At 44.7% G+C, this 12,451-nt stretch overlaps 1 protein-coding gene across 1 annotated transcript in view; it reads left to right on the forward strand.

The window, feature by feature from the left end:
• The first annotated feature begins 3,979 nt into the window (after positions 1-3,979).
• The window catches only part of STX2 (syntaxin 2), a 34,030-nt gene continuing 25,558 nt past the window's right edge, over positions 3,980-12,451 (forward strand). Inside the window, exons 1-2 of the mRNA XM_065417686.1 lie at positions 3,980-3,995; positions 12,301-12,375. Coding sequence (XP_065273758.1) covers positions 12,355-12,375 — 21 coding nt within the window. The 5' untranslated portion in view covers positions 3,980-3,995; positions 12,301-12,354. The remainder of the gene's footprint in view (positions 3,996-12,300; positions 12,376-12,451) is intronic.

Genomic DNA, 12,451 nt, shown 5'->3' on the forward strand with positions numbered 1-12,451 from the left:
AGTTATTTATGGGGGTCGTGGTTTTTTAAATAGATAGTACTTGTTAACCTTATCAAATGAATGTATTTCCCTATTTGTAAGTCTGGTCTCTAGACAAATAAAATTATGTAATTTTTGGACAGGATGGGGACACTAGCTAAAACAGTTCCTAAAGCGGAACAAATGTGAAAAGAGCAACTGCAACATTCAGATATGAATGTATATAGTTTTCCTTCATTGTATTGAGGAATACCCATTAGTCACACATGTCTTTCAGAGGAAAATGGGCCTGGATGCATTTATTGTTTTTGTGGGGGATTATGTCTTAGATCATAGAATATCAGGGTTGGAAGGGACCTCAGGAGGTCATCTAGTCCAACCCCCTGCTCAAAGGGGGACAAATCCCCAGACAGTGTCTTTTTTTTTTTTTTTTTTTTTTTTTTTTTTTTTTTTTTTTTTAATCCCAGATCCCTAAGTGGCACCTTCAAGGACTGAACTTACAACTCTGGGTTTAGCAGGCCAATGCTCAAACCACTGAGCTATCCCTTCCCTCTTCTTATTTCTCTTGTATGGATATTTCCAAATTATTCTTGGCAGTGTTGTAATGTCTGCTCTGTGGATGGTTAAAACTGTGAAAATGATCTCTTTTGCATCCCAGGAAAGAATTGAACTGCACTGGAGCTCAAATCTAACGCTTTGTGTTAAATATCTTTAACCCTATTCCAACTCAGTCTTGGATTCCTTCTCCCTGCCCCACCAAAGGAATAGTAATATATTTTAGAAATGTTGTATTTTTATAGTCTGTATTCAATTAACAAGCTCAGCATACACATGCACTATAAAGGTTTAAAATCCAATGAGCGTTTAAAAATCTGTTCAATAAAATGAGCAAACCTTTTTCTTTCTATTTAAAAAAGTCATTCTAAAAAGTCTAGATATAAACCTTCTCTTTGTTAAGGAAGCTAAATGTGTAGTGTATTTTTTCTCAATTTGGTGTAAAGCTTACTATCCTATTATCTGTCATGTCTGCTTTGAGCTTTGTTTACATCATGTTAAATGCATCCTGCCATCTGCATAAATTTATCCTGTGTCTTTTTCTTTTATGATGCCTTTGGGAAATAAAGTTCTATTTTTTTATCGTGCTTTATTTTTAAAATATAAAAGGATTGTAACTTGGTGAACAGAACTGAAGATATTGATAGTTTCTTAATACAATGCAGCTTAACATAAAGTACATTTAACTAATGACTTGTGGAAGTATTTGGTGGGGGGAGAAGAAGAAATTAACCACAAATCCCTGGAATACTGTAGTAATTGGTAGAATTGCAACAGTACAAAGAAAATGCAAAAGCATTCGACTTACGGACAGGAATCTTTGCTTAGAGAAAATAGTTGGGTGGCTTTCTTTGAATTCAGTTTACTTAGCTCCTTTGTTTAAAAAAATAGAGATTCTGTAGAGATGAGTATTTAAAAACATTGTTAACTATTAGATGAAATCAAAACATACAGATAAACCTATTAAACTGTCTATAGCAGGGGTGGCCAAACTTTTTGGCCTGAGGGCCACATCGGGGTTGCGCAACTGTATGGAGAGCTGGGTAGGGAAGGCTGTACCTCCCCAAACAGCCTGGCCCCCGCCCCCTATCCGCCCCCCCACTTCCTGCCCCCTGACTGCCCCCCTCAGAACGCCCAACCCATCCAACCCCCCCCTGCTCCTTGTCCCCTGACCGCCCCCTCCCGGGATCCTCACCCCCTATCCAAACCCCTGACTGCCCCAACCCCTGTCCACACCCCCGCTCCCTGACAGGCCCCCCCCCCCGGGACTCCCACCCCCTGCCAACCGCCCTCTGCTCCTTGTCCCCTGACCAGCCCCTCCCAGGACCCCCCTTGAATAAAAGACTTGGCAATTTTTCAATGTAAATAGGTCTCTGTGTACACTTTAACATCACATATTTTAAGGCATTTCCAGTCTGTGCATGTTGATTGATATCTGGATCAGGGCTATTTGGAGAATCTGGCTCTCGAAGTGTTTCATGTGGGGTGGTTGAAGAAATGCTTTAATATCAATTTCTGCCTGCAATTTTTAACATTGATAATGAAAACTTAGAGTTGAGAAATCAAGTATAAATATTAAAAGTATATTTTACAGTCTTACATTAAGATACATATTATACGTGGTAGTGTAAGTAATTACGTGTAGAAAATGTTACATATGTTAACAGAAGTTTATTTAGGTTGCAAAGTCAGGCACTTGACAGATAGGAAGTGCCAGATTTATGGTTGCCTGTGCAACCTCATTTCTGCCCCCTTGTGTGCTCATCCTATGTACTGACATAGGCAGGGATGTTATGATAAAAATAGTTTGTGTTCATGTAATGACTAGCCTGTATATTGCACAAGGTTGTTGAATTAAGGTTGGATGGGCAACCACAAATCTAGCACTTTAAATCTTTCTAGTGTTTGATTTTTGCCACCTAAATAGCATTCTTTCTAATGTAGGTTTTTTGTATGCAGCTTCCCTTTTTAAAGGGCGAAAAGTTTTTTTTTAAAATTGCATATACGATAGAACTTTGTATTGTAGCTCCTGGCCCATATGGTGCCACGGAAGGTTAGGGAGAATGGGAGACAGTGGCCTTGTGACTGACAGTGAGGAAACCTAGTTTGTCTCTCTTCTCTCTCTCCTCTCCCTTTCCCAGCTTATAGTTATTCCAGGAGCTCCCAGGTGATCCTGTGCTTATTTTCCTGCCATTCATCTCTCTGAGTTAAAGCAGTTCCAATATGGTAAAGGTTCATATTTGGAATTAAACTGTGTATAAAACAATTCATGCTAATTTATTTAAACATACACCTCTACCCCAATATAATGCGACCCGATATAAGACGAATTTGGATATAATGCGATAAAGCAGCGCTCCGGGGGGGGGCAGAGCTGTGCACTCCGGCGGATCAAAGCAAGTTTGATATAACGCGGTTTCACCTATAACGCGGTAAGATTTTTTGGCTCCCGAGGACAGCGTTCTATCGCGGTAGAGGTGTAGTTTGAACCAATTCACTCTGTCCAAAGTGCTTAACTTGCACTAGTCTGAACCAGCCTTAAACCATGTGTGTGGTGATGTTTTTAAAGTTCTAAAATAAAGATTCAGTAAACGGGTCCTAGCCCAGGGTAAAAAGGGCCAAAAGCCTCGAGTATTTTTAATGGGAGCAGTGGATCTAGGATAAATAGACAGAGGACATCATTATCCACTATTGTCAAGCTGGAATCTTACAGGAGTGCTTTATTAATGCACAGCTCTCTTAAAGAAGAGATAATTAAAAGTGAACGTGAGTAATTGATGTGGACACAGTGGCAAAATGAGAACACACACATGCATGCAAGTAAGCACTAGGCCGCAACTTTTATTAAACTTTAACGCTGGGGAGGGGTTGCTACCTGCTATCTCCCATACTCTCCTGTACTAAGCATTTAATTGGTTATGGGGCTCTTTACCATAAAACCCATAACTAGCATCAGGGTTACAAGGCTCTTTATCATATAATCCATAACTTGGGTTAGTCTCCTCAGAGTATCCACCAGTACACAGCTCTCTCTGAGGCCTTCTCCCGCTGCAAGGGAGAAATTTCAGATTTAAATATCAAACTTTGAAATTTACTATTTTAAAAATCCTCTGACCTTGAATTTGACCAAAATGGACTGTGAATTTGGTAGCTATAACACAGTTGTTAATAAATTAGCTTAATTGCAACCTAACTTCAGCTATAGCCTTTGCACAAGATTTTAATGAGTCTTAACTAAATGGAAAGTTTAAAGATTGTGTATTCCATTATTAAGATCCTTCAGATGCTAAATGTCTTAGATGATCCAGTTTTAACACACACACTAAACAAACAGGCTCTTTTATAAATGTTCAGAAAATTCATTGTATATTCAATAAATTTGAGGAGAATATGCTGTGTTTTTCATACTAACAGGTTGAATCCTTGCCTCAAAGCATTGTGGAGGGAGGATAACAAAAACTGTAAGTTTCTGCTCATTTTAATTTGGACATTATAGCTCCCCTTGAACATGGTAATTGGATTGCTTATGATGCTAGCATAGGCATTGGGCTCAGGCAGCTTCTCAGAATTTGTGGGGAGAAAGAAGCATAGTAGAAATACAAATATTAACTTTCATTTATCATTTGTGACACGATTACAGTAAAAGATTTGTTATCCGGCATGTTGGGGTAACAGGGGGTGCCAGTTAGTCAAAAATTCTAGTTAACTAACATCCGAAGAAGTGGGTTGTAGCCCACGAAAGCTTATGCTCTAATAAATTTGTTAGTCTCTAAGGTGCCACAAGTACTCCTGTTATTTTTGCGGATACAGACTAACACGGCTGCTACTCTGAAAGTTAACTAACAGTTATACTTACCAATGGAATACCAATTTTCAAAGAATTAGAATACAATAAAATGAATAAACTATAAAATAGTATACAGCTAATCACCAATCCAGTAGAAGTACTGCACTGCAGAGTGATTGGTTTCTTGAAGCACTTAGGTGTACTGTATACAGGTAAAGTTTTCTATAGAGTAGGTTATCTTATGACACTACATATTACTATGGGCAGCGCATGGAGTACACCCAGATCACTAAAAATACACTTATCACTAAAACTATACTGAACATAATTTAATCTTTCTTTTATGATTCAGAAGGCACTTCAGGATCTTGCAGTGCCTCAGGGTCATCATTATCAACATCAATTATCATTGTAGATGTAGGAGATAGGGCTGAATCTGAAATGACCCTATGACACAACCTGGAAACTGCTTTTTTGAATAAATCCCTGCTAGCAGCTTGCTTGTCTTCTGCCTCTTTTGGATAAAAGTAGAGTGCAGAATGTGCAATTGCATAACCTAAGAAATATACTAGTCCCGATTACTAGATTGAAGAGTTGTTTTGGGAAATATCAGAAATGCCAGTTAATAGAGTTTTCTGGTAACACAAATAACACAGCTTTAACGGTAATATTTTAGCCCTTATATTGAATAAGATACTTATCATTTAACATATGTGATAAAGCAGTGATGGAAAGATATAGTAGATCTTGTCATCAGTGGGTGTAGGGCTCATTGGACACGGTGGTGTAATGTTAAAATTGCTTTTATAGAAAATTTTATAATACACTAACAGCCTTGGATGGGCACAATGAACACATCCGAATCATTGTAGGATGTCAGTTCTGAATGAAGCACCCAAGAACTAAAGGTAGTAAGCAGAGGCTGACACCATTTTCTTCTATTGGCTAAGGGTATGTCTGCACTACGAGAGTAGTTTGATTTTAGTTAAATCGAATATGTGGAATCGATATTACAAAGTCGAACGTGTGTGTCCACACTAAGGACAGTAATTCGACTTTGTCAGTCCACACTAACGGGGCAAGCGTCGACATTGGAAGCGGTGCACTGTGGGCAGCTATCCCACAGTTCCCGCAGTCCCCGCTGCCCATTGGAATTCTGGGTCGAGCCTCCATTGCCTTCTGGGTAAAAAAAATTTGTCGAGGGTGCTTTTGGGTAACTGTCCTCATCCGTCCGTCACTACAGCCCTCCCTCCCTCCCTGAAAGCGCCGGCGGGAAATCAGTTCGCGCACTTTTCTGGTCAGTGACAGCGCGGACGCCACAGCACTGCGAGCATGGATCCCGCTGCGACCATCGCTGCAGTTGTGGCCGTTGTCAACGCATCGCAGCTCATCATCGACCTTTCACTGAGGCAGATAGAGAGAAATCAGGCGAGGAGGCTACGGCAGCGGGGTGAGGACCTGAACTCCGAGAGTAGCACACGCCTGTCTGAAACCACGACACCCAGTGCCGAGGACATCACGGTGGCAATGGGTCTTGTGGATACTGTGGAACGGCGATTCTGGGCCCGTGAAACAAGCACGGACTGGTGGGACCGCATAGTGCTTCAGGTCTGGGATGAATCCCAGTGGCTGCGAAACTTTCGCATGCGGAAGGGGACTTTCCTCGAACTTTGTGAGTTGCTGTCCCCTGCCCTGAAGCGCAAGGACACCCGGATGCGAGCAGCCCTGACTGTCCAGAAGCGAGTGGCCATAGCCCTCTGGAAGCTTGCAACGCCGGACAGCTACCGGTCAGTCGCGAACCAGTTTGGCGTGGGCAAATCTACCGTTGGGGTTGTTGTCATGCAAGTAGCCAAGGCAATCGTGAAGGTACTGCTGTCAAAGGTAGTGACCCTGGGAAACGCGCAGGCCATCATAGATGGCTTCGCCGCGATGGGATTCCCAAACTGCGGTGGGGCTATAGATGGGACTCACATCCCTATCCTGGGACCGGACCACCAGGCCAGCCAGTACATCAACCGAAAGGGCTACTTTTCAATGGTGCTGCAAGCACTGGTGGACCATAAGGGACGTTTTACTAACATCAACATTGGATGGCCGGGCAAGGTTCATGACGCTCGCGTGTTCAGGAACTCTGGTCTGGTTAGACGGCTGCAGGAAGGTATTTACTTCCCGGACCACAAAATAACTCTTGGGGATGTGGAGATGCCTACAGTGATCCTCGGGGACCCAGCATACCCGCTAATGCCCTGGCTCATGAAGCCCTACACTGGCGCCCTGGACACAGAAAAAGAACTGTTCAACTACCGGCTGAGCAAGTGCAGAATGGTGGTGGAGTGTGCTTTTGGCCGTCTCAAGGGGAGATGGAGAAGCTTACTGACTCGCTGTGATCTCAGCGAAACCAATATCCCCATTGTTATTGCAGCTTGCTGTGTGCTCCACAATCTCTGTGAGAGCAAGGGGGAGACCTTTATGGCGGGGTGGGAGGTTGAGGCAAATCGCCTGGCTGCTGATTACTCCCAGCCAGACAGCCGGGAGATTAGAAGAGCCCAGCGGGACGCACTGTGCATCCGGGAGGCTTTGAAAGACAGTTTCCAGACTGAGCAGGGTCACCAGTGAATTTTAAGTTTGTGGACACAGAACCTGAACTTGCCACCGTTTCTTTACCCAGTTACCGTTGACTATCCTCTCCAGTTACATACCCCCTTCACCCCCTTCCCAAAAAATAAAATCTGTTCTGTTTTGTTAATGAACACCGTTGTCTTTATTACTGTTTTCGCGGGAATGTTTTAAACCTGGGACGCAGACTGTGGCGGGGTGCGGGTTTAGTGTTGTGATGCAAATGATGCTTCTAAACTGCAGGAATGACAGGTTCCGCAGTGGTGGACTGGTTGTTTCAACAGAGCCTGCCAGCCCTCCTGGGCGGGACAGCGTGTATGTGTCTGCTATGTGACTGTCTGGTAGGGGGAGGAGGGTTACAGCTCCCCTGCTGCGCGGCTCTGTGATGCATTAGATCTGTAACTGCCCTCCCCCGCCACAAAGTCACAGAGAACCCCCCCCCCCCCAGAACATGAAAACCACCTCCCAGATTGACCAGGGTCACTAGTCACTGCACTGGGTATGTGTCCTGATGCTGGACCTGACCCCGCCTCTGTACCCTGGTAAAGGTGACTGTCCTGTCCAATTATCAAGCCCCTTCCCCTCGTTCAGACAGATTCTCCTCCAAAATAAAATCATGAAAACAGTAATTAACAGAAACGAATATTTTATTATGAACCAGACATGAAACGTGGGGGTTGAAACTTGCACGGGGGCTTCTGTGAGGTGTGTAGGAAAGGACTTTTAAAATTTTGGGGAATGAGAGCCTTCTAGTGCTAGAGCAGTCTGCAGGGGTTGACTGAAAGTTTTAACGGCCCTTGCCGCCCCTCCTTCTTTGTACTTTGGGTGAGGGGGGTGTGGGACTTGGTGGCGGGGGAGGGCGGTTAGAGATAGACTGCAGCGGGGCTCTGTCCTCCTGCCTCCGGTCTTGCAGAACATCCACAAGGCGCCGGAGCGTGTCCGTTTGCTCCCTCATTAGTCCAAGCAGCTTTTCAGTAGCCTGCTGGTCCTCCTGACGCCACCTCTCCTCCCGTTCCATGACTGCTCGGTGCATTTGTGACAAGTTCTCCCTCCACTGTGTCTGCTGGGCTGCCTGGGCTCGGGAGCAGCTCATTAGTTCTGAGAACATGTCCTCCCGCGTCGTCTTCTTCCTCCTCCTAATCTGCGCTAGCCTCTGGGAGTGTGCTGACAGGCTGGGTTGGGAGACCGTCGCAGATGTGTCTGTGTGAATGGGAAAAATGGAGTGAATTCCTGAGACAGATAAATGAAGTTGTGTACAAAGAACCTAGTCTTTCTCTGTGAACAAGACCATGCACTGCACCTCTCACATGCGCACTCAGAACAAGGTCGAATTTTCGGCCCTCGCCTTCAGTGCCTGGGGTCTTGCAGTGGTCTTGCAGTTATCTGAGAAGCGTGGCAGGACACCTGGACTTCTCTAGCGTGCAATCATGGTAAGCCGTAGACTTCTGGCTGCTTAAAACTGTACTAGTAGCAATGGCCTCCTTTCACATTGAAAGCAATGCCAGTCTCTGCTGCCAGCAATCAGGACAGCATGAACTATGCCCCTGTCCCACCCCCTCGCGGCTGTCCCAGGGAAAGATCCCTGTATGCTGCCCCTCTCCCTCCACCGCGTGGCTGTAAAGCAGTCCCAATACTAACATTCCCCTCCCTAATTCAAAGCAGGGCGTCATGAGCGACATCACCCTGCTGAGGATCTCGGAGTCCCAGAGGGAAAGGATGCTTCGAGAAAGCCTTCAGAAACCAGGGCCGTTTGCCGCCATGGTCTGCAGGGCAATGATACCAGAGTATCTGATGGTGTCGTGGCGCGGTAACGTGTCCTACCACGGAGGGCCCAATAAGATCGCCCTACCCAGGAACCTGATGAACAGGCTGGAAATGTACCTTCATGAGACCTACGAGGAGTTCTCCTATGAGGATTTCGCCTCTATCCCCGGCCATATTGACCGGATTTTCGCGTAGGTGCACTGGGACTAAAGAGTGGAGCATCTTGGGCAGCATAATCATGACTTACCGGACATTGTAAAAAAAAATTTTAAATACTTGGGACTAAATTGTGAAGAGCCTAAGGCAGACAAATCATGAAAAACCCTTTACTATTGTAAATATTCCAGTTTTTTTGCAGATAATTGTTTACATGTTTAAGCACTTTAGGAAACAGCCATTGTTAATATTATAAATATTTCAGTTCTTGTAAAAATAAATGTTTAGATATTTAAAGCACTTACTGCTTGATCCTTCCCCTGATTCTGTCTCCGGGGTAAGGGATGGGGACGGTTGGTAGGGGATCTCGGTAAGGGTGATGAAGAGCTCCTGGCTGTCGGGGAAATCAGCGGTGCCAGCGCTGTCGACTGCCTCGTCCTCCTCATCTCCTTCTTCATCTTCCCCGTCCGCTAACATGTCCGACGAGGAACCTGCCGCGGACAATATCCCATCCTCAGAGTCCACGGTCAGTGGTGGGGTAGTGGTGGCGGACGCACCTAGGATGGAATGCAGTGCCTCGTAGAAATGGGATGTGTGGGGATGGGATCCGGAGCGTCCGTTTGCCTCTTTGGTTTTTTGGTAGCCTTGTCTCAGCTCCTTGATTTTCACGCGGCACTGCGTTGCATCCCGGCTGTATCCTCTCTCTGCCATGGCTTTAGAGATCTTCTCGTAGATCTTTGCATTCCGTCTTTTGGAGCGCAGCTCTGAAAGCACGGACTCATCGCCCCACACAGCGATGAGATCCAAGACTTCCCGATCAGTCCATGCTGGGGCCCTCCTTCTATTAGATTGCACGGCCATCTCTGCTGGAGAGCTCTGCATCGTTGCCAGTGCTGCTGAGCTCGCCACGCTGTCCAAACAGGGAATGAGATTCAAACTGCCCAGACAGGAAAAGGAATTCAAATTTTCCCGGGGCTTTTCCTGTGTGGCTGATCAGAGCATCCAAGCTCGGACTGCTGTCCAGAGCGTCAACAGAGTGGTGCACTGTGGGATAGCTCCCGGAGCTATTAGCGTCGATTTCCATCCACACCTAGCCTAATTCGATATGGCCATTTCGAATTTAGCGCTACTCCTCTAGTTGGGGAGGAGTACAGAAGTCGAATTTAAGAGAGCTCTATGTTGAACTAAATAGCTTCATGGTGTGGACGGGTGCAGGGTTAATTCGATGTAACGGCGCTAAATTCGACATAAAAGCCTAGTGTAGACCAGGCCTTAGGCGGAGGTGGGCATGTGGCCCTTGCCTCCCCAAACAGCCTGGCCCCACCCCCTATCCACTCCCTCCCACTTTCTCCCCCCCCAACTGCCCCTCTAAGAACATCCAACCCCCCCGTTCCTTGTCCCCTGACTACCCGCTCCCGGGACCCCCCACCCCTAACTGCCTCCCTGGGACCCCACCCACTATATAACGCCCCCTGCTCCCTCTCCCCCGAGTGCCCCAATCCCTATTCACACCCCTGCCCCGACAGGCCCCCCGGGACTCCCATGACTATCCAACCACCCCGGTTCCCTATTCCCTGACTGCCCCCCCGAACCTCCGCCCCATCCAGCTGCTCCCTGTCCCCTGACTGCCCTGACCCCTATCCGCACCCTGTCCCTCTGACAGGACCCCTGGGACTCCCACGGCTATCCAACCGCCCCTGTTCCCTGTCCCCTGACTGCCCCCCTGGGATCCCCTGTCCCTTATCCAACCCCCCGCTCCCCGCCCCCTTACCATGCCACTCAGAGCACCGGGACTGGCAGCCGTAAGTAGTACACAGTTAGTAGCACATTCCTACGGGGAGAAATTTAATACACTACACCTTCCCTCCATACAGTTTCGGAACCCCGATGTGGCCCTCAGGCCAAAAAGTTTACCCACCCCTGGGCTAAGATGTTCTTGGCTTGGACAGAGATTTGGTTGACTAGTTTATGGAGAAGGCAGTTGCATCATTTTTGGCACATGCTTTTGTGAGAATAGTTGACACCCCCTCATATCTGGAAATTAGTGAAGTAGGCTGTTATCCTACCTGATGTGAATGGCCTTGTCAGGTAAAAATATCTTCAGTGCTTATGTCAGTCCATTAGTATCTTTGTAAAATGTGGGTTATGATACAGAAACTGCAACTTTTGGTGTGTGGTTTTGTTTTGATGGTGGTGGTGGTTCTGAATCATAACCTACTGTGGATTTTACAGACTTTTTCTTTTTGGTCTGAGGTATTTTGTGTAAAGGGAAAACATACTCTAGCTTTTGAAATTTTGTAGTGGTCAGATGTGGTTTTCCCCAAAGTGTCTGCTTGTTTCTTTTAGATTACGAGCCTCTTTTTAGCAGAAACTTTGCTCTTATGTGTTTGAAAAGCACTTAGCACATAATGGGTGATACTACACATAAATACATAAGAACATGGAAGAATCCTATTAGATAGGACAATAAATTTGACAGTAGTGCATAGTGGATTCTTATGATATATCTTTTAGTGCTTTGCTTTGTCTGTTTACAAATATCTCAAGCAGTCAGGATTTTGCTAATTCCTATGGGAGACTCTTCCATAGTTTTATAATTATCATTAGGATTTTTTCCTTACTAAACTTTACTTGATTTCATCCTATTACTCTTAGTTTTAATCCATTGTACTATCTACATTCCCTGGGTGTTTTCAACTTTCAAATATAATATCTGAGGAGTTGTCATTTTTTCCCTATCACCAGTTGCTGTCTCATACATATTTAAGGTGTAATATTTTAAGAAGTCAAATGATAGACTTGGCCCAAATCCTGCAAACATTTATGCATATGCTATTCACTACTGTGAATAGTCTCAGTGAAAACAGTAAAGTTAAGCATGTATGTAAATGTTTGCAGGTTTGGGCCATAGTAACATTTTCCCAGTGACTTCTAACTTTTTTGGAATGTTTTCTGTTGCGAAAAGGGAAAAAAGAAAAATATTACTACAAAATAAAATATTTGATTTTTATATTATGATTTTAACCTGTACATTAAGCATTGTTTAATTGGGAAAATATATTGAATTGTAACTATATGAGAGAGCTTTTGATGTATAACTATTTCCCCAATGTGTCTGTGTTGCAGCAAAAGCTGTTGTTTCTACTTGCCCATGAATCATAAGTATGGCAGAGGAAACATTAGCTTATGTTGCTGAATTTTTGCCTGGGGGGGGAAAAACACCTTTTTTGTGATCATTCGTAAATGTTGACTGCTGTGCTGAAGATTTCAAATGGAAAGTGTAAATGGAAAGAGGGTAAAGCAGTAGTACTTAGACATAACTTTGTTGCTATGCCTATTTAACTAGAAGTAATCAGTTGCTTAATTCTGCTTCAGAACACATCCCTGTGCTTCATTTCGTAGGCATGCTCAAATTAAATAACTTTTTTGTTTTTGTTTTACAGGGTAAAAAAGATGAAGATGGAGAGACAACTGTTGTTGTTGAAAAAGATGATTTTATGGATGATTTCTTCCAGCAGGTAAAATGAAACAAGGAGCAGATAATTTTTCCAACACTTATCAGTTTAAAATGTGTGTCTTGGTAATGGTTTTTCT

Source organism: Emys orbicularis, chromosome 16, assembly GCF_028017835.1.
Source record: "Emys orbicularis isolate rEmyOrb1 chromosome 16, rEmyOrb1.hap1, whole genome shotgun sequence".
NCBI classification, from domain to species: domain Eukaryota; kingdom Metazoa; phylum Chordata; order Testudines; family Emydidae; genus Emys; species Emys orbicularis.